The 21,485-nt window shown below is 52.5% G+C and overlaps 8 protein-coding genes across 8 annotated transcripts; 5 read left to right on the top strand and 3 right to left on the bottom strand.

Annotated features, from left to right (window-relative positions):
* Positions 1–2,329: 2,329 nt before the first annotated feature.
* Positions 2,330–3,427, top strand: A1O3_04899 (uncharacterized protein; the record flags this gene model as incomplete). The annotated part of the gene is made up of 1 exon (XM_007735027.1): positions 2,330–3,427. The coding sequence occupies one exon, from the start codon at positions 2,330–2,332 to the stop codon at positions 3,425–3,427; it is 1,098 nt and encodes a 365-aa protein (XP_007733217.1).
* Positions 3,428–3,990: 563 nt separating this feature from the next.
* On the top strand, positions 3,991–4,746 carry A1O3_04900 (uncharacterized protein; the record flags this gene model as incomplete). The annotated part of the gene is made up of 1 exon (XM_007735028.1): positions 3,991–4,746. The coding sequence occupies one exon, from the start codon at positions 3,991–3,993 to the stop codon at positions 4,744–4,746; it is 756 nt and encodes a 251-aa protein (XP_007733218.1).
* Positions 4,747–6,295: 1,549 nt separating this feature from the next.
* Positions 6,296–8,176, top strand: A1O3_04901 (uncharacterized protein; the record flags this gene model as incomplete). Its single annotated transcript, XM_007735029.1, has 1 exon — positions 6,296–8,176. One exon carries the CDS (start codon positions 6,296–6,298, stop codon positions 8,174–8,176), a length of 1,881 nt encoding a protein of 626 aa, XP_007733219.1.
* Positions 8,177–8,663: 487 nt separating this feature from the next.
* Positions 8,664–10,422, top strand: A1O3_04902 (serine/threonine protein kinase; the record flags this gene model as incomplete). Its single annotated transcript, XM_007735030.1, has 3 exons — positions 8,664–8,726; positions 8,823–10,102; positions 10,149–10,422. 3 exons carry the CDS (start codon positions 8,664–8,666, stop codon positions 10,420–10,422), a joined length of 1,617 nt encoding a protein of 538 aa, XP_007733220.1.
* Positions 10,423–10,935: 513 nt separating this feature from the next.
* A1O3_04903 (uncharacterized protein) lies at positions 10,936–11,727 on the top strand (the record flags this gene model as incomplete). Its single annotated transcript, XM_007735031.1, has 1 exon — positions 10,936–11,727. One exon carries the CDS (start codon positions 10,936–10,938, stop codon positions 11,725–11,727), a length of 792 nt encoding a protein of 263 aa, XP_007733221.1.
* A 2,546-nt stretch (positions 11,728–14,273) lies between these two features.
* Positions 14,274–15,776, bottom strand: A1O3_04904 (uncharacterized protein; the record flags this gene model as incomplete). Its single annotated transcript, XM_007735032.1, has 1 exon — positions 14,274–15,776. One exon carries the CDS (start codon positions 15,774–15,776, stop codon positions 14,274–14,276), a length of 1,503 nt encoding a protein of 500 aa, XP_007733222.1.
* Positions 15,777–16,944: 1,168 nt separating this feature from the next.
* A1O3_04905 (uncharacterized protein) lies at positions 16,945–18,227 on the bottom strand (the record flags this gene model as incomplete). Its single annotated transcript, XM_007735033.1, has 2 exons — positions 16,945–17,886; positions 17,937–18,227. The coding sequence occupies 2 exons, from the start codon at positions 18,225–18,227 to the stop codon at positions 16,945–16,947; spliced, it is 1,233 nt and encodes a 410-aa protein (XP_007733223.1).
* Positions 18,228–19,090: 863 nt separating this feature from the next.
* A1O3_04906 (seryl-tRNA synthetase) lies at positions 19,091–20,838 on the bottom strand (the record flags this gene model as incomplete). The annotated part of the gene is made up of 4 exons (XM_007735034.1): positions 19,091–19,588; positions 19,714–20,152; positions 20,251–20,342; positions 20,473–20,838. The coding sequence occupies 4 exons, from the start codon at positions 20,836–20,838 to the stop codon at positions 19,091–19,093; spliced, it is 1,395 nt and encodes a 464-aa protein (XP_007733224.1).
* Between the last annotated feature and the right edge of the window lie 647 nt (positions 20,839–21,485).

Genomic DNA, 21,485 nt, shown 5'->3' on the forward strand with positions numbered 1-21,485 from the left:
GTGAAGTAATAAGGGTGCAACTGGACGCCGCACACTACTCGTACAGACTACCTTAAGGTAGGTAGGTACCTAGGTAGTAACCTACGTAAATAGGTACCTAAGGTAGCTAGCACCACTACCTACTGACCGTCGAGAGTGGCAGGATGAGGAGATCACCTCCTCATCGCCATCACAGTCTGCGTCGATTCGTTGCAGCTGCAAGGGCTCGACCTGCGCCTCAGGCCCCTCCGTCTTTGCTGTCGACCATGCCGTCCTGTCAGCACTGCGGTGTAGGACGGTGTAGCTCTAGGACTCGCCTACCTAACATGCAGGTAGGTAGACAGCGTGAATGTTAAACCCCGGTCCTAGTAGTATGTGCATCATGGGACGTTGAAACCATCCCACTTGAATGTGCCCAAGGCTTCAACTTTCATTTCCGCCTTTTGTATGTATCTCCGAGCCATCCCTGCCACTCGTACTGCGTATCGGCTGGATGATGATATCGATGATCCCCTGTCAGCGTCTCCCTCCCTGATCCTGGTTGCACCCCTCTCCCCACATGGCACCAGCTGCTGCCTGGTTGACTCTGAGGCTTCCATTATTTCTTCATCTTTCCATCTAGTACGGATGCTCGTACGAAGACTCTGTCTCCTCTTCCCGGCTTAGGTGAGATCACACCCCTGATCGAGTCTCGTCGGGACGCCAGTCCTCTGCCGACCAGTTCTTTACGGTGCGAGTTCCTGATCAAGCAAAGTCGCTAATTTCTATTACATGGACTCGTGAGAATCGAGATCCCTCTAAACTCTGGGTCCTGTCCTGGTGCCCTTTTTCCTAGGTATGCATTCATTCCATTCCGCATTCCCCACTGACAACCCATGCAGGGCTCTGTTCTTGCATGGCCTCTCGGTCTCTCGACTCAGCCTCTCACAGTGTCACATACACACCCACGATCCACCCGATTCCTTGTTCTTTTTCCTCATTTCCTCATTCTCGTACGGATACGGAGGATGGAGTAATACATTACTACGGAGTATTACATGCGTCCTGATCGCGACTCGCCTCTGGGAACCGCTAAGCCGCACTCCATTCTGTGCACCGGCCTCACCCGGCGCCCACCTTTCGATTTCTGACAGTTGTAACTGCGGTCCGGATCCACTGGCTTTCTTCCGGCTGAGTTTGCCAGGCCAAAAGAAAGAGGAGGAGCCACAGTTCATCACCACCACCGCTTTGACCGCGTCCTTCCAACACCTTCCGCGACGGGGTTTCTCTTGGTTTCTTCCCTAAATGATAAAATGCCTCTTGAGAGCATGAGCATCGGCTCCGCCTTTCCCCTCCCCCCTGCTGTTCCTCCCGGCCGACGAGCGAACCGTGTCTTCGGCTGGCTGACCCCTGTGACCCTTGTCCTGTCTACACCACCTACCCACACGGATACTAGTATGGACCATGCAGTTGGCATCCTGGGACGTGGCACACCCTGTTCATGGGTATGGGTATGGGTATGGACGGGTATGGATCCTCGGGGCGCCTCAGGCTAAAACAGCAACCCTGTTGACACATTCACGCTTTTCGCGACCATTGACACCTCACCCTTGGAGTCTTTGACAGCCTTGGTTCCAGGCTGCAGTCACCAGTGAATCCAGATCGATAGCACTTGGACTGATCGGTCGGCTAATAATCAAACTCTCCTACCGTCCTATCCGACCCTGTTCTGCTACAACCCATACCACACACGGCCCTTTCTGACGCTCCCCTTGCTGCCATGCATTCCACCAACCCTGGCCTGACCTGTTTCCCATGTTCTTCACGGAAATGCGCGCTACGGTTGCTTACCGCTACCCGTGTCGCAAACCTTTCACTCTGGAAAGTTTGATGCATTCCCCCCAGTTCCCACATACAACACTACTATTTACTGCTGCCGCTACCGTTACCGCTACCGCCACCCTCCAGTTTGACGCATCTCGCCCGCTCGCCTCCATCTCATTCCCAACTTGGCAAGTCGGTGATTCGTGCATTGATCAATCAAGGCTCCTGCCGCCTGGTACCTGCCCACTGTCCACCGTGCTTCCAGGTTAAACGCCTTCACCTTGGCTCTGGGTCTTTGCTGTCCACCTGGCCAAAACTCTGTTCCACTGCACTTGTATACACTAACCATGGCCTTGTCTGTGCCTTGCCACAATCGATGTGCCAGTCTAATTTCGTCTTCTCCCCCTTGGTCGGCACGCATCAATCAATCTTGCCGTTTATACGTACCCTTTGTTCTCACTCCTTGAAGGGGTTCTAGATATGGACTTGACCGCCCATCCAGCACATCTGAATCTTCCCACTCTTCCATCACATCAATTCCACCAGCATGGCCACTTCACAGACCTGGGGCCATGCACTGGAAGTGCCATATAATCCAGCAGCCACAGCCAGCGTCTCATCCTACTTTGCCCGACCACTCAAGGTGGTCAAATCTAATAGCCGCAACGGTAGTCCGCGAGACCTGGGAAGGAGAAAGACCACAACAGCAGCTACCATTTCCTCACGAGCCAGATCCGTTGTTGACCATCTCCGTTCCAACGTCCACTCTCAGCAATGGCAGTGCTCGGAAAGCTCTCGCTCACGGCCTCTCAGCTGGCATCCAACATCCATCGAGGAGCATGACATGGTGTTCGACCCTTCAGTCAGTGATCAGGGTTTCTCGGGCTGGAATTTTTCCACCGCCCAAGTCAACGGACTCTTCACTCCCATCTCCTATCCGGCTATCAACGAGCCCCAGATGGAAGAACTTTATACACCTCTCGAAGAACTGCCTGGCCCAGATGTGGTTCCGGCGTACGAAGCTCGACACTTTGGTGAACAGGCATGGCTAGGCCAAGATCCTCCCAAAGTCCAACCCTACTCTTTCGGCATGTTCCCCCAGTCATCCTCTCCCCAGCCTCCATGGCAATTCAGTCAAGGGGCGATGCTAGGGGAGGTACCGACAGCACCATCTTCACCGGATTTTTTTCCGGTGCCGAACATGGATCTCGGCACCTTGTCGCTTGACAACACCGGTGACAACGAGGATGCGGAGGAATTAGTTGGCATGGGCTTGTACGACTCGCCTGCTGAAGTTCAGTCCTCTTCCTTTCTCTGCGCCGGGCTCTCTTCTGGGAGGAGGGCGTTGAAGTTGGAGGAGTCTTTTGAGCCAATGGAGCAGGATGACGGAGAAGAGGGAGAAGAGGGGGATGATGATGATGATGAAGCCGCCCAGGGGCAGGAAACCTTTGAGCAGGACGCCGTACTTGAACATGCGCCCGACTCCTCTGGTGAGGCCAACTACAATTCCCAGTCCATCGCCAGCCATCTCACCTTTGGCACGCAGTCAGAAGTGAACCCGATTGCTTTCAAATACCTGGCGACTCTGAGCCAGCTAAACAGTGCATATTACCCTGCAGCATCCCACGGCTACGGTTGGATATGAATTACGATTTGATGAGATGCGGGCTCGGTGCCGCCCTTGCACTGCTTTTGTGTACTGTACATAGTCACCATCTGCGACTTGTGATGTTAGAGCAATGATACCCAGATTAGCAGCTTACTATTCGAAGCCCGACTCAGTCGGCTTCCCTGCATTAGACCATGTGGAAATGATACTCTTAAGACTGAGATTGCCTCCTGCACTTGACCAAGGGATGTCTACTATGAGTACGGAGTACGGAGTACAGTATCCGTATATGGCGGCAGTACGGAGTAATGGCGAATGGCGGATCGACGAGCTTGATTCCCAGGCAATTGATGGCGGGGACTTGTCCTCCAATAGCATTGTGACACACGAGAAATCTACACATACCTACCTATTCACCTCCCACAACAATTGACTCCCTGTAGGTGTCTGCAGTTCTTACATGTCTCCGTCCTCCGCCCTGCGTACCACATCATGACAATGATCCGGCGGCTTCCACCTGGCGCTAGCTCGGACATTTGATCTCGGTGCGCTGCAAAAATGCAATGCAATCATCTGGCTCCTAGACCCTACACTTTATGATGGTCCTGCAATTCTCGCCATGGCGACACGAGTCCGAACTGGCCATGGTCCGGGACTGGTTTTTCCCTGGTCATGTGAAACAAGACGGCTTTTCAATCCCGCCGCCAGACATGCGGCAGCAAGCCGTGAATCGGGTCAACCTGTGGCTTTTCAAAGCCGGTCAACTGCCCGCTGCGCTCATCGCAACCGCCGGGTTGACCGAAGCATTGTTGCACGACGAGAGAGGTCGAGCGCAGGGAGAACGGAGCATCTCCGACTCCGCCATGCAGAGCATCTATGCAATGGCGTTTGCGAGGTTCGTCAACGGATTCGTTGACCGCGAAGTTGCCCGTTCACATGCCGCCGAAATGGCTCTGGATGGCGCCAGCGCCGGTACTACCGTTGTGTCAACAGCCAAGGGAGAGAGCTCGATGTATGCTCACGCCGCGACAATCGGGATGCCACAAAAGTTTGTCGATCTACGGCACGAGGTCACACACGGCCACATTCCTAACCTGATCTACCTGCAGCAGATGACGAGCCAGGCACTAGAGTGGTTGTGGGACAGGTGGTGGGTGAAGAAGGCCACAGGAGATCCTGCGCGAGCCTTGAGGGAGCTGGAAGAGCGGAAACGGGTTTCCCGGGAAGCGAGAGAGGCTGAAGAACTGGATGCCCTCGGGGCACATACTACTCGAGGCACGACAGTCGAAAGATATAGAGCCGGTCAAGAACACCATGTTACCATGAGCACGGATGAGTTGGGCGGAAGCCCTTGAGTCAGGATCACACATGCCCTGCCGGTGGGCCGACTGGCCCAAAGCAGGCATCGTCGATGATCCCAACGGAAAGACACCTTATGTGACACGCACAGATACGATCCTACTACTGATAGAGGTTGAAGAAACGATTTCCGTCACATTCTCTTCTCTCATCTCCTCTCCTCTCCATTCCATTTTGGGAAATTCATCTCCCATCGGAACCCACCTCCCAGATTCCGAAGGAGAAGGCTCCCAAGGCTCAGAAACCAACCCCATAAGATGCGGCCCCAGCGTCTTATAAGGAGCACCCAAATCCCCCAGTGACTGTTAGCTTTACCAAGCGGCACCTAAGCAACGGGCACTAATCCATCTCCAGGCGCAAACAAGCCTGGGTCTGGGTGGCGATATCAGTACACTTGGAAACCATCATCTCAGTGTCGACGAGCTAATCAAGCAATTTCAGGGGGGACGTTGTTCCGTATCATCCTCTGGAGTCTGCACGAAGACGACCTCGAGGGAGGTGATGGCTATGGCCTGTCGATGCGGTCTTCATCTAGGGGTTCCAACGGCCCTTTTCACCGGGTCGTCTTTCTTCATCCTGTGGCTCTGCGCAAACATTCTTGCCTCCATATCATGTATTGCTAATAGGTGAACCAACTCTCTTGTCGCTCGCTCTATCACTCATTTATAATATGCATTTCGTTACTTCTCCTTTCCTCTCCTTCAGATTGCTCGCATCTCTCACGGGATATATCTTTGCCGATGATCTGGTCCAGAATGAGAACGACGCATACTGCCAGGTCTTCACGGGGACCATCATACCAGTGTCCCTCTATCAATCCGGAGTGCCCAGGTGCTAGTAAGAATCGAAGGAGACTTTGAGGCATCGAGGTCCATTCGTCAAGAAGGCCTTGACTCATAGAGTTCGATCGTAATCTTTCTGTATCTTATCTTAAAGACATATTTCTGAGCTCCGCGTTCTCCATCAACTTCTCTATATACCCCTTCCTAGTATCCGTTAGCCCTTGCATAAACTCAGAAGTTCGTCTATGGTCACGGTACGTCTAATTGTAGCCACGAGCGGGAAGGTCGATGATTTTTAGGTTAGAAAAGAAGGAGAATAGCAATAAGAAAGCCGAAGGCCGTAGATAACGAGAGACAAGAGAGCTACTCGCCGCTATGGACTACGGTACGGATTCGAGGGTATTTTGATTCTAGCGGAGAGGATAGAGGTGTAAGGTGTAGACACTCGACTCGGAGGGTGCATGGAAGGGTAAAGCGGCGCCTGGGCCAAGCCCCTAAGCCTTGCGCCTCGTGAATGTGGCCAAGTTCAGGTTGCGTGACCACCCTTGGACAATGCAAGTAAATGAGGAGTCTTCGCATACAGCTTGCTGGTCCGTTCGTCATCTATGTAGCCTGCCGGCGGCGACAATAGAGTGGAATCAACCTGTCACCATCTGAGAAAGTCCTATACACTTCCATATCTTGACATGCGTGGTAGCCTCATCAGCCCATATGCCAGATTTTCAGATCGCTACCCGCGACTTCCACCTTCCCTTCCTTCGACATGAGCAGCCTCCCGGCGAGGGCAAACGAGAGCCCGTTTTATGATTACGCTCCCCAGAAACCATTCTACCCTACCGAGACCAAAATCATCTCGACGCTTGCCCTTCTCGTCTTCGGATATTATGTGGTCTCATACTTCGACGCCTCTCCGTCCACCATCAAACGGTCTCTCTACGAATCATTAATCTACCTCATCCCCTCACCCCTCCTCTACGTCATGCAGTACGGCATGCTTCGCCTTGGACGTCTTGGGCCCGAAGAAGCACAATTCGCTAGAGCTCAATTTGGAGACATATATGCAAAGCAGGAGGCGATTCAGAGGATATTCGGACAACCCCAGCTGCCGTTAGCACTGCGGAAGGTTAGGAGCCTTTCAGGGGTGGGCAAATACATTTCACTGAGCAACGAGGCGTGTCCGCCGGGTTTGGGAAACTGGGATAACTCTTGCTATCAAAATAGTGTCCTTCAGGGCCTGGCTTCCTTGCCCGCGTTCTCCAATTTCATGGAGCGCAGTTTGGAAAAATGTGAGAGGTACGGTATCCCTTCAGATACGCACAGGGCGCTGGTGTGCTTGCTAGAACAGCTCACGGATTGGACCCCTCGGAAGGCTACTGTCTGGACCCCCAACGTTCTCAAGTCCATGGATAGCTGGCAGCAGCAAGATGCGCAGGAGTACTTCTCTCGACTGCTTGAGACAGTCGAGAAGGAGGCGGGTTTGTATATCAAAGTCCTAACCCGTTCTTCTGTTCCTGGTCTAGAGTGTATAAGGGCACAGTGGATGCACAATGCTCGGTCTGAAGAGGGCATTCCTCCTCGACATGGGTGGCCGTCCTCTTCCGAGGCTCCGAAAGAATCAGGTCCACGTCTGTTGCAGTCCCAGCCACGAAATCCTATGGATGGCATGACTGCGCAGTGTCTTGAATGCAGGACTTGCGGGTTCACGGAAGGCTTTTCGTTCAATCAGTTCAACTGCCTAACCCTAAATATGGGCATTCGGGGCCCTTCCGACCTAGAGGACCTTCTGAATGAGTATACGGCTCCAGAAGAGATTGAGGGAGTCGAGTGTGAGAACTGTACGAAATTGGCCCACAATGGCGCCAATGGCTCGTATGAGGAGTCGGTCGAGGAGCCGGTGAAAAGGAAGCCAATTTTGAGGACAAAGACGAAGCAGATCACGGTGGGAAGATTGCCCAAGGACCTGGTTCTCCATATCAATCGAAGTATCTTTGATGGTTACGGGAATCAACTCAAAAACAGGGCATGCGTTGCCGTGCCTGCGAAGTTGCGCTTTCTCAGCAGGTGGTGCGCCCCGATTGTCCGGAACAATTCCTCTGTCGAAGCCGAATATGAACTTAAATGCATGGTGACGCATTATGGCCGGCACGACAATGGCCACTATGTCGCCCTGGGACAACGTGGCAAGGAGTGGTATTCCTTCAATGATGACTTGGTGACCAAAATCACCGAGGAAGATGTCCTCCACACGGGGAATGGGTTCATGCTCTTTTATGAGGCCATACCCTTCCAGCAACAAGTGGATGCTTCTATGAGCATGTCGGGTCTTAACCGGACGTCTCAGCACCACATTTCAAACGTTGACACAGGTTCAACTAGCGATCAAGTCGAGAATATGGCAGAATGGTCGAGTGGAGATTCAGGGATAGATCGGCAAGACTTGATGTCTGCCGTTGCATCATCAACCGAGAGTCCATCGGTGTCTGCTTCACCTTCATCATTGGAGTCGGAATCGGCAGTCGAGAGTCCAGCCAAGCAACAGGATATCGAGGAGTTGTCGCTTCCAAGCATGAGGACGGCCAGCCAAGTAGGCCACCATCTGCAAGAACAGCGGCAACCTAGCACACCAATAGTCCCTGTGCTGTGATTGGAGCTGTACAAAGGCGACGAACTGATGACTTTACGAGAGACAGAACAAAAGTGATACCCAGTGCGTTTGGCGTTGGCTGTGGTCAATGGTATTTAGGCAGTGATACCACGGAACTGAAATAAATTTGTTCTACCACCCTCAATGGTCTGTGTAGTAGGAAAGGAAAGGTGTAGTGTAGGCAGCGTTGACTTTACTGACTTCACAAGCTGACATGCTGGCGCTACAGCCGTTTTGTTGCCGAGAACATGTGCATTACCCAAAAGAGATTGCTGAATCATCAACTCCAGCCTGCGGCTGACTGTTGAACTGCCCGCGATTGTCGTCATTATTGATGGGTTAGGTTTCCTTCCCACCAGCAACTGCCACAGACTTCCCTGCTCTTCCGGATAGGAACATCATGAGAGCCTCCTGAAGACGTGTGTCTCTCAGCGGACAATTAGACGGTCATCATCACCTCGTCTCAGGTTCTCGTCGCCTCTCCATCATGTCTGGAAGGAGCGAAGCTCCACACCTGAGCCGGAGGATCAGTGAGTGTATACCAGAAATTGTACGTGTGATCGCGCTAAAGTCAACGGTCTGATGACTATCGTTCCTCGGTTCTGTTCGCACAAGCCCTCTGATTGCAAGACTGATGCCCCTCCAGCGACAAGGTGATTCCAGCAGCGAGGACGAGTTCAACCGCAAAATCGAAGTCGTCTTCGATTCTGACAGTGTCCGCCGCCGCAAATCTTCGGTCGTCCTCCCTGCGCACCCCGAAGTGGAAATCCCATCTAAATACCATTTACGACAACCGAAATCGCAATGCCTGGTCCACAACCTGGTCGAGAAGACCTCCTTGGGACAACAGCCTATAGTCGAATCCAAGCTCGAACAGATTGACGAGGTTGATAGAAAGGCGCCGGCCGGGCCTCCAAATGGGGACAGGACGCGCAGAGAAGAGGTGCGCGCGACAGAATCCCGGTTGCTTACAAAGAAACAATTGAGTGATATGGCAATGAGCGTGAGGTCTTTGGCAAAGACACTGTCCAATCTCAAAGCCAAATTAAAGATACGGTCGATTTTCCTGCTCACCAAGGTGTACGACAAGACCCTAATTGGCAAAACAAGGGACGTGGTTAAATGGCTCCTATCCAAGGATCGGTCTGTGCCATATATTGTTTATGTGGAGGATACGATGAAGGACAATAAGATATTTGACGCAGAGGGTCTGATTGCCGAGGACCCTTCGTACAAAGACCGGTTGAAGTACTGGACTGTGGATCTGGCACGCAAGCACCCGCACACATTTGACTTTGTCATCACGCTTGGAGGAGATGGAACAGTGCTTTATGCGAGTTGGCTATTCCAGACCGTGGTTCCCCCGGTGTTGTCCTTTTCTTTGGGTTCATTGGGGTTCATGACCAAGTTCGATTTCGGTGATTACGAGAGCACACTTACACAGGCGCTCAGGGACGGTGTCACGATTAGCCTGAGATTACGATTCGAAGGCACCGTCATGCGATGCTGCCGACGAGATGATGATGCCGAGGTTCGAGATATCGTGGAGGAGCTAATTGGCGAGGAAGCGGACGACCGAAACACACATAAACCCGACGGGACATTCGAGATTCTGAACGATATTGTGGTTGACCGAGGGCCGAACCCGACCATGTCAACCATTGAACTCTTCGGCGACGAAGAACACTTGACGACCGTCCAAGCCGACGGAATTTGTGTGGCCACGCCAACTGGCTCCACAGCTTACAATCTGGCCGCTGGCGGATCACTGTGCCATCCTGAAAACCCGGTCATTCTTGTCACGGCGATCTGCGCGCACACACTGTCATTCCGACCCATCATCCTGCCTGATACCATTGTCCTGAGGTTGGGAGTCCCCTACGATGCTAGAGCAAACTGTTGGGCGAGTTTCGATGGACGGGAGAGGTAAGTCCGGCCATGCATTGCTGAGGGCTTTCATAACCCTCTATAGGATTGAATTATTTCCGGGAGATTATGTGACCATCTCGGCGTCGAGGTATCCATTCGCCTGTGTGATGCCACCCGGCCGACGAATCGAAGAGTGGGTCAATAGCATCTCCAGGACCCTACAATGGAATTCAAGGCAACGACAAAAGGCCTTTCAAGAATGGGATAGCTCTTCAGAGGCTCCAGGGGGCAAGAGAAAAAACCCGCCCGAGGAGGCCGAGGACAGACTGGATCACACACGAGGTGGACAGGGCCATCCTGGATGGCATATAGATTGAACAGCACTGCGGGTAGATGTTGGCAAGGCAGATTGTCACTCCGCAACGAGCTTCACTCTTCGATAGATATGTCCAGAGAGTTGTACACGTTCGCATGATTTGCGCGAGGCCGCCGTTCAAGCCACGTGAAGGGACGGATTACCCATTTACGGAGTATGGAGTCTAAGACTCTATGGCTAGGGTTGGACGAGAAGCAGTAGAGCGATACAAAATCAGCCCGTCATGCCTCTTTGTTATGTTGTTTCGTATCCTCACAGTACGTGTCTACATAGCACTTACAAATACGGGGTTACGAATAGATTACATGTATCTAGCATCTACCGCTGGGCATAGGGTGTTAAGTAATATTACTTGGCTCTACTCTGGAGCACTAATTCACCTATCGTCGTAGTACTCTGTAGTGCGGAGTATGAGAGACTACTCCATACATTCAGACCAGCATCAGGTCCAACAGTTTCATTTCCAACAGGGCCTCACCTCATTGCAATGGCCGCCGCACGTCCAGGCCACACAATGCCCTCTTACCCGCCCTCACTCGCGTCGTCGCCGTCGCGGCATTTGTCTCAATACTCTACTTCTAGCAGCACTCTTGTCGGCGGCACGGCGAACCCGACGAGCACAAGCATGAGCACGGGAGCGAGTACGACTACGACGGCTACACTTCGATACCCCTCTACACGCAAGACCATCTACGACCGGAACCTGAACCGCTCCCGCAACGCCGAACTCTCCCGGGCCAGCTTTGCCTACCTGTTTATGGAGATGGTGTCGTACGCGCACCGACGAGTGCAGGGGATCCAGGATTTCGAGAAGAGATTGAACGAACAAGGATACCCTCTCGGGCTCAAGATGCTAGATCTGATCCTCTACCGCTCCAGCCCCGCAGGCAGTTCGAGCTCGACGTCCTCGACGAGTTCGAGCGGTGGCGCAGCCGGGTCCAACCGTCCGCTTCGACTGCTCCCGCTGCTCACGCTTCTGACGACCAAATTGTACCCTTTGCTCTTCTCGCGCCCGGCCGACTCTCTGGAGCAGTCGACGACCAACCCGGGCGAATATATGATCATCGACAACACCCCGCTGACCAACCAGTATATCTCCGTGCCCAAGGAGATGAGCCAGTTGAGCGTTGCGGCTTACATTGCCGGCATCATTGAAGGAGTCTGTGACGGCGCCGGGTTCGAGTGTAAAGCCTCGGCGCACAACACCGCCACCGATGTCTGGCCAAATCGCACGGTGTTCTTGATCAAGTTCGAAGACCATGTCTTGGAGCGTGAGAAGGAGTTGGAGAGGCAGGGGGTCAAGTGAGAATGACCACCTGAAGTTCAAGACGATGGTGATGGTGGCGGAAGAGGCCAAGAACGCGTTCAAGATGACCGAGTGCCAGGGCATGAATTACACCATCATGCACACCGAGTTTGGACAAGGTAGTGGCACTCGAAAGTGACACCAGGCTGCAGTGGTAGCGTCAAGGGCAAACGATAGGCATGGCGACATTGAACAGTGCTATTCAGGACGGTCTAGGAAGAATCAGTCGAATGGTATTGCTGGTCACTATGCCATGTGTGGTGTTTCAGCCAGATCCCGTCCCATGGGTTCAGTGGCACTCATGGTAGACTCGGCATGACACAGTGCTATGTCGACTTCAGCAGAATCAGGACCAGCACAAATCAGGACCAGCACCAGTTGGCCCCAACAACTACATAGGCCTCAACCTGAGCATGCTCCTGGAGATGCGGTATCCAGTCCAATTGTCCCAGCTTGTCTTACATCCGACAGATGACCATTCTTGGCCAGCTACAGTCCCCGAGTTGAACGGAAACGTGGAACTCGAGTACTCCTTAACGATGTGGGCTGTGGGGAGGGCTATCGGCAGGAGTGGTGCTCTCGCCGCTATCGACTTCTCGTTCAGTCATTCCAATAACGCCATTTCCCCTGCCTGTGCCTTGGAGATCGTCCCAAGGTACGTTTGGAGGGGTTCTTGGTCGGATTGGATCACGGCAGAAGATGTCTTGTTCAGTCAGTCAGCCGGGTTTCTGTTAGACAGAGATGTCAGCGGGGGACAAGATTCTTACCAGCCATTGCTCGGATCGGTTGCGGCGAGCCTGGAGGACCTGGATCCGGTCTAGGTTCGGCGAGAGGAGGTGTGCCCCCTGGCCCTGGCTTCTGTCGGACAGATATCAGCGAGGGACAAGATTCTTCCCGGACATTGCTCGGATCGGTTGCGGCGAGCCTGGAGGTCCTGGATCCGGTCTAGGTTCGGCGAGAGGAGGCGTGCCCCCTGGCATTGGGATTTGGGTGGGACCCACGGGAATGACTATGACTCTGGGGTCAGCGGCATGGCTTTTTCCACGGTTTCAGGGAAGGATGCATCGAACATGACTTACGGGAGGCATCCATTTCTAGGGGTTTCTCAGAGGATTTGATATGATATATTCCTGGAGTGGTGTTACTTGTTGGAGATTGGTCAATTTGGAATGGGAATGGGAGTGTGTTAGGGTTGAGAGTGCGTCGGCTCGAGTTGAGCAATCTTTTATACCCCTTTCCGACAAACAGGGACATTGTGTTGACGTTTACTTCTACGTATGCTTTTCGGTTGACGTTTACTTGTACGTTTACGTTTGCGGTTGCGGTTGCGTTTACGTTTGCCTCTCTCTGCTTTTGCCATTACGTTCTCGTTTGCATTTGCCTCTGCCTTTGCGTTCACGTCTACGTTTACGTTTGTCTTTGCATTTACACAGACACCGCCGACTTTATGACGCCAGGTTAGGACAGGTCCTAAGTAATGGTCGAGCAAGTCACGTCATGTCTGTTTCTGCAAGTCATGTCTACATCTGCAAGTCATGTCTGTATCTATATCCCACATCGCAGCCAAACGAACACGAACACAGGTGAGCATGGCGACAAGATACCATGATAAACGACCCAGGGTTGCTGTATCTCCCTACCACTATCAACACCACTACCTCAATTACGCTGGCTGGCTGACTGGTTGACTGGTTAGATGGTTAACTGGTTGACTGGTGGTTGACTAGATGGTCCCTTTGTGCAGATCTCGGAGACTATGCTGTTTGCTGTTTGTTGTATGCATATGCGTATGATGTACCTACCTACCCAAGTTAGTCGACTTGATCTTGACTCCTTAACTGCATGAGTCTGACTACATAAATCTACATACATCTACATCTACATCTACGTGGTCGAATGGGACCACTCTAGAGAAGGATTGATGATCAATGACGATGATCAATGACTTAATGCTTAATGACTTAATGCTCAATGACACCCAAATATATAAATAAATGAAGGAAGGAATGAATGAATGATTATTGAATAGCACGAGTTCGCCTTCGATCGATCGATTATGCCCGTGTCGACACATTCAGGGTCGTAGTAGTAGTAGTAGTAGTGCCGCGAGCGATGGGGATACCGTCCCTTTCTGTCCTGTCCACATCTATCTATCGTGACATCAAACGAAGCCACGTCCGTACCCGTTCCCGTACCCGTTCTTCTCTCCTCACTCTCACTCTCACTCTCACTTAAGGAATCAAGAATCAATTCCAGGCCTTAGCCGTTACTATCCCGCTACACGCTACACGCTACACTTGCACCTAGGTACTGAGCCGAGCAGATGCCCCTAGCCTACGTACTCGGTGGGTGTTTCCATCTCACGTTCTTTACGGAATACAGTAGAAGTCAATCAGTAGGCAAATCCGTTCGTGGTTCGGAATCACGTAAATACAGTAGAAATAGTACAGTAGGCAAAGCCATTCGTGGTTCAGGATCATGTAATCATGTACAATTCCAGATACTGTGTCTACCTCATGATAATTATGGCGACTCAGATCTCCATATCATGCCCGTTGTCGCTTCTGGTCTCTTACACGGTCACGGTCACCATCACCGTCACCGTACCGGTCGTCATCTCTTCTTCGCCTCCGCGGCGAACGGGAGCGGGACCTAGACCTCGACCTGGATGCAGAATACGACCTCTTCCGATCTCGAGTCCTGTCGGACCTGGGAGCCAGCGCGGTGGCATTGGCACCGCTGGGAGCGGATCTTCCGCCACCACGCTGATCGTCAGGCAGGAATCTATCGTCGACACCTGCAAAGGCTCCGCCGCCTCCTGACCCTAGCGCGCCCGGACCGTTGCTGCCCTTCCATCTCTTGACGTCGTCGCCAAACTGGCCCGTGTCCTGGCCTTTGAGATCCGTGTAGCGCGTGCGGCCCTTCTTGCCCAGCTTGGTCATGTCGCGCAGACGCATGTATTCCGGCAGAGTCGACTTGTCCGAAACTTGGTCCTCGAAACGAGCACCCATGACGTCGCGGCGCTTGAGGATCTCGGTGGCCTCGTCGCCCTGGAAAAAGGCGCCCTTGTGATGATACCGCGCCAGGAACTGTGCCTGAGACCGTCCGGCGTCGCGCTCTTCGCGCTGCTTCTCTACAAACTCCTGGTCCTCCTTCTCGCGCTCCTCGGCCGTCAAATTGCGCCGACGCTCGATCTCCTCGATTTCCTGCTCGCGCGCCACCAGGGCTTCACGGTCGCGCTTCAATCGTTTCAGTTCTCGCAACTTCCACGCCGCGTATTCCGCTTCCGGGTCAACGCCGTCCGTGTCGTCCACCATCAACTCCGGCAGCACGTCATCATCATCGTCCCATGCCTTCCTTCCCTGTGCGCGCGCCAATGCGTCGCGCTCTAATCGATCTTTGATCAGTTGTTCCGCTTGCGCTAGTCGTCGTGATTGCGTGTCGAGTTCGGCTCCAGCTCCAGCGTCGTTGGTCATCTGCATGGAGGACGCATCTGTGGGTGTTTGTTTCCGTTCGGACTTCTTGATAAACGTAGGCCGCTGGAACTTCCTCCGAGGCTCTTCCTCCTCAGATGAACTCTCTTCCTCTTCCGATGAGTCTTCTTCTTCATCTTCAGATCCGTCTTCTTCTTCTTCTTCTTCTTCTTCTTCTTCTTCATCATCGTCGTCGTCTTCTTCCGACTCGCCTTGTGTCTCAATCCGCTTTATAGGCACTGGTCTAGACTGCGCCGAAGTAGGCTTTGCTGACTGCTGTGGCGTCCTAGCCGCTGTATCTTGATTTTCTTCTTCATCCTCAGGTTCCGTGACAAAGCCGTCCTCATCGTCGTCCTCGCTGTCTTGCTGTACGGGTGCCTGGGTGGGCCGCTTTGGTTGAGGTCTCGCTTGAGGTTTTGGCCGGGCTTGGGCTTGGACTTGTCGTTCCTCCTCCGATTCTTCTTCTTCGTCAGACGATTCTTGGCCCGCAACTGGTTTTCCTGGACGATACCTTGCAACGGGTCTTGCTGGGTTTGCGGTCATCCGCTTGGTAGGGTCACGTATCGGCGGCGGCATTTTAGATCTCTGGAAGGTGCAACAGACCCTGCCCCAGCAGTCCTCTAACTGTTGAACATGCGTTTGTAGTCCTTTGAAAGCATCGACAGACTCGCGACAAGCCCACAAGTGTAATTGTTGCGGTCAAACTCTGAGGACCGGCCAGTGTTTGGCGACTTTGACGATTTATTGACGTCGCCGGCGGACGGAAAAATGCTCGGGAGGTGAGATCAGATCACGTGGGTGCTCACCAAGCCCACGCCGCTTTAGATCCTTCCCCTCGCGACTCAGCCTTGTGCTCTCCCGTTCATCTTTCGATTCATCCTCTCTCTGACTGTTACCTTCGCCTTGATTCGACGGTCTCGTTTATCCTGCCATTCTCTTTACACTTGCTCCTCTCATAAACTAGAGCCCAAGGCCGACCCTACTCGACAGGATTATCTCCGGAACGACCTGCCGTTCCACCTGACCCTGACCCATACACACGTGTAGCTTGTTCCCTGTGGCATATCGCATATCCGACGGTCAACCGCCTTGGAGATAGAGTGTACCAGCTTGACTCGGTCCTACAAGGCACAGATGGAATCATTGATCTACTCTTATGGTAATTATAGCGGCTAGGTGACAAACATACAAGCCATAAATGGAATCATCGATCTATTCTTATGATAATTCCAGCTGCTATGTGACAAAAATGGAGCATGTCACTTTCACTTGAGCAGTGTGGGTAGCGAGAGGAAGAGAAAAGAAAAAAGAGAAAATAGGCCAGCTGTGCTCGATAGGGATCCTGCGCGAGACGAGATTTCTGAATTGACGGGGTTCCATTTTCGTTTTTGGTTTTTCGTTTTTGGTTTTTCGTTCTTGGTTTCGTTCTTCGGCTTGAATGGCGCGGGAGTATTGTCTGACCATACCGCTTCCCTCTCTTGGTACGTCTCATGGTCGTATCTTGGAACGTTCCTCCGGAAATGGCCGAAGCTATCCATGGTTGCATGTTGCAGACCCGAGGTCTTGGACCACTTTATCGATAGATAATGCCAGAACAATCGTTGAAAAATCAGCAGGGATCATGGCAGTGCCGAAACTGTGGACTGCCGAATAGGAGAAGGCAATTCAAATGTCGTTGCTGTAATCGAAAAGTCCTTTTTGTTGTCCAACCGTCATCGTAGCCTTGAGCTTCCTCGGTCCACACTCACTGTTTCCTTAGATACCGGCGAGGGGGCTCCCAGCCCACTCTCTCGTTTGCCCGCCTAATAGCCTCATTCCTCTGCTCCTCTGCCCATTCCATGCCGTTTCGGTAGTATGCAGCACCCTCTCGGAATGTTTTGAGATTGCCCGTCATGCACCAACCTCCGAGCATATGCATGTAATATTTGGGTCGACTGCCGGGACTAGATGACTGAGTGCGCTGAGTGAGGTACATCTTGAGCGTACCGTCCAAGTATGTGTTCGTGATTGTATAAGCATTGTTGTCGGACGGTAGATGATCTTGGCCGTATGACTGTAAGCTGTGCAGACCTCTTGCTCCTAGTGCACCATTGTAGCAAGCTTGACGTATCGCGACAGCCGGGGTTCCATTCGGTCCTTTCACTTGGAGGAAGAAATTCGGTACCATAGGAAGACCAACTTCTGGCGATGGGATAATCTGGTTGCTGAGTTCATCACGCACTTGTAGACTAAGCTGCTCCGGACGCGCCCCGTAGTAGGTGTCTGGAGTCCCGGGAGCAAGCGTGAAAGCTGTTAGGGGGTCGAGGTTGGTGAATGGATTCTCACCGGCAACGCATTTCCAATCCTTAACTCTCCCTTCGATGATAGGAATCACTCGTATTTTGACCATCTTCTCGTTCTTTGCCGATTCATCCCTTGCCACAAAGTCCAAAAACTCTTCTTCTGAGAACATGGAGCCCGAAAGAGATGGTCTGGGTTGCGACAATCGTTGATGGATCTCCGTCCAATTGGCTGGTTTTGGGAACTCATGGGCGTCAAGGTAGACACCACCATCCTCGAGGTTCTGCACAAAATTCCCGTCATACGGGCCGCAAGATTGGCTGCGTTGCGCTATTTCAGTGTCCATTTCAGTGTCCCTTTCAGTGTCCGAGGGATTTAGCTTAAATGACATCGCTCGGTTGAGAGGCTAGAGATTGTTAGTTAGTGTTGAGAACAGAATGGATGTCGCCTCCGTACATCCCTGAGGTCTGATAAATATGGGCCGCCGTTTCTAGCAGACAGTTTGATCTTCGCCAAAGTCTTCGGTCTACAACTACCGAGATATTCAGAAGCTGGTATGAGAGACTGAGAGCATGTAGACTGTGAGCACGTAGACTGTGTCTGTGTGATCTGCTGGTGCGAGTGTAGGTCGGCCAATTGGGAGTTTAGAGCCGCTTGAGTGTTTCTCCGATCGAGTTCTCTCCGCGCGTTTTTGGTCAACTGAATCTTGGGCAAGTTGTCCCAAAAGCCGGTGGAAGCTGGAACCATATTGGATCACTGTCGTTCTGTGGCCTACTCTTTAAGCCCGTTGCAGAGTCTTGATCTGATCTGTAGACCGCGTTGAGCTAAGATCTGTCTCGGACATATGGTGCCTTTGTTTCATAATGTTCTGTTCTGCTGTTTAGACCCGCAGATCAAGTAAGAACAGGGTTGGAAGCGCAGAGAAAAGGAGCTTCCAGCCAAGTGCTTGGAATGTTGACATTGGAACAACATGTTTTGCAATTTTTTTAGCTTCACGTTTCGGGGAATGTGGATGCCCGAGCTCACATATTTGGTGACAAAGGGATGATCCTGGCCGTGGTAGCGGCTTGTAAGAAGTCTTTGTTGTTCTAGGGGTGATGTGCCAGTGAAATGAGAATTTCTCTGATGGCCGCTTAACCTCTTGATCACACAAAGCCGTGTGAGACACCGGAATATGGCTCTCCGGAGCATGCGTTGTTGTTCCACCGACCCCGTGGCTATTCTTCCCCGAGCCTCTTTGAAGCTCTGTAAATGTCGTGTACCTCAGGTTCATGGTGGTGGTGTACTGGATGACGGCAACCTTGGAGATCGTGTAGCCACTGCGTCACAATATGAGTTGAGTGAATTTGAGGCTTTGGCGTTGGATTCCTCATTGTACTCCGAACGAGATCCGGTCTAGTCAATCCTCGGGCACAATAACCTAGAGCTCGTCGAACTAAGGTAGCGCGAGATGAGCCATTGGAACAGTACTCTGTATACTAATACTATACAGTAATAGCCATGTGTATACTAGAGACTGTACAAGGCGTGAGATGTATTGAGGCGGGATGGCAAGATCGACTCGATCGATTACATGGTACATTGTCCAACCAGCAACAGGAAGGTTGCCCTCACCGAGGCTCCTTCTCCTTCTTCGCCCCCATATGTCTGGGTAGATCTGTGGTGTAGGGAATCAGGTCCGGTGTGCCTGGGGGCATATAAGGCTTCAAAGCGTCAGGAACCACGACGCCTTGGTCGGTCTGGTAGTTTTCCAGAAGACAACACAGCGTTCTCTCAGTGGCACAGAGCGTGCCGTTCAAGGCGTGGCAATACGCCTTGCGCACCCCCGTGTCCGCCTTGGTTTCCTTGGGTCTGTATCGAATGTTCAACTCGCGGGTCTGGTAGTCGGTGCAGTTGGTACAGGAGACGAGTTCTTTGTATTCGCCCTGGTGCGGAAACCAGGCTTCCAGATCGTACTTCTTTGCCGCAGCGTTGTTCAGGGCGCCAGAGACGATGGCCACCACCCGGTAGGCCAGTCCCAGAGACTGGTAAAACTCCTCGGCCACCGACTTCATGTCTTCCAGACTCTGCCAGGAGTCCTCGGGCTTTACAAACAGAAACTGCTCGATCTTTGCGTCCCGCCCAAACAAGGTGGATTAGCTACCATCACCAAATTGAGATACTGATATGGGAAGGAAAGGGAGATTCTGTCCGTCTCGCGACCGATGACGACCACATGCTTTGCTTGACTTACCTTTTCAAATTGGTGCACGCGGAACAACCCCCAAGCATCTCGCCCGTGGGAGCCTGCCTCCTTTCTGAAGCAGGAGCTATACCCGGCCAGCTTCTGAGGTAGATCCGATTCCGCCAGCCACTCATCGGCATACATGGCCGACAGCGGCTGCTCGCTGGTGGCAATCAGATACTTGGCGTCGGAATTCGAATCTGGGCGGTTGTTCTCTACCACCCTGTACAACGACTCTTCGAAGTCATCCAGCTGGGCCGTCTTGGCCATGTACTCCGATTTCATGAAGAAAGGCGGCTGGATGGGATCGTAGCCTTTGGCGTAAAGGAAATGAAGACCATAATTGATCAAGGCTTGGTTAAAGAAGACTCCCCATTTCCGAAGAAAATAGCCTCTATGGCCGACAAGTTTGGCGCCTGTGATTTTACGGGAGTCAGCACTGTCTCCCCTCGATCGGCGGGCTCAGGGGACTAGGGGCTTCAGCCTCGCAAGCTCCTGCAGGCTTCTTTCATTCTCTCACCACGAGCGAAATCAGCAAAAGGCCACGCCCTGGTCATCACCTCATGATGAGCCAGACAGTCCTTCTTCTTCAACTCAACGCCCGCGGGAGTCCAGCTTGCCACCACTTCATTCATGTCCTAGCGGAACAATCAGCTTGTACTCGGTGTAAAGCCATGACTGCAGTGTTGGGGGGTCGGGGGGTGGGGTTGTGTATATGTATATATATCTCTCAAAAAAGAAACCACTTCCCCCTTCGGAATCACTCACCTCGTTTTCGCTGATCGGTACGCTCTCATGCACATAATTTGGGATCAATTTACACCTTCTGTCCCGTAGGTCCTCTCGGCGCGTGGCTTCGTGCTCCAGTGCCTTGATCTCCTCGTCCAGCTTATCCTTCTTGGCCAGTAACGTCGTGGGATCCTGTCCGGATCTATGCATGTGCCCAATCTCCCTCTGGGTCTGGTTCATCTGTGCCCGTGCCTGCTGAGCCCGGTAGCGAGCGCTGTATGCATCTTGCCAGAGTCCGATGACTTCGTGGACGAGACTTTCGTCGGCGTAGCGTTTCCGGAGAGACTGACAGGCCAGCTCGGGATTGCCGCCGCGTTCGACGATCAGATCAAGGATATCAATCATCTTGAAGGCGCCAATAGTCCTCAGGAGTCGTGAATGCTGAAGCTTCGATCGCGCCAACGGTCCTCAGTCCTCAGTAGTCGTGAATGTTGAAGCCTCGCATATAAACTGAAACCGAGACTGATGAATCTGAGCGGCAAATCTATATGGTATGTAGATGGCCCTTCTAGAACCCGTAAGCTCTAATTAGACGTAACGGGGGATATGAGTCACCTAGATCGATCCCAGTCTCTTGATCCCCTCCCTGGCAAGTCGGTGTGTGGAGAAAGATGCAATTCTGACAGGAGAGTCCAGGAGCAGCGTATACGCCGAAACGCCGGGGACAGACCAGAGGCTTAGGGCTATAGTAAATGCCGAGGGATTGCCATGCCACTACGGAGATGACTGGCCGGCTACATGTATCTATCCTACGGCGGTCATGGCAAGATCCTGTACTGCGAATCGTGTCGCTCCTATAGAGCTACAGTGGCTAGGAGGGAGGACTTTCGCGTCAAACCATAAGACGGACCAGGACCCGGACAGAACCATGGTCCTGTCTATCCGACTGGATGCCTTCGATTCAAGATCCTTGCCACTTGGAAATGTCAAACTTAGACATTCCCAGCCTTGCCCTTTAACCAGAAGGCTGGTATAGGTGTGGTATAGGTATA

The sequence above is a fragment of the Capronia epimyces genome, assembly GCF_000585565.1.
Source record: "Capronia epimyces CBS 606.96 chromosome Unknown aczIQ-supercont1.4, whole genome shotgun sequence".
In the NCBI taxonomy this organism is placed as follows: Eukaryota; Fungi; Ascomycota; class Eurotiomycetes; order Chaetothyriales; family Herpotrichiellaceae; genus Capronia; species Capronia epimyces.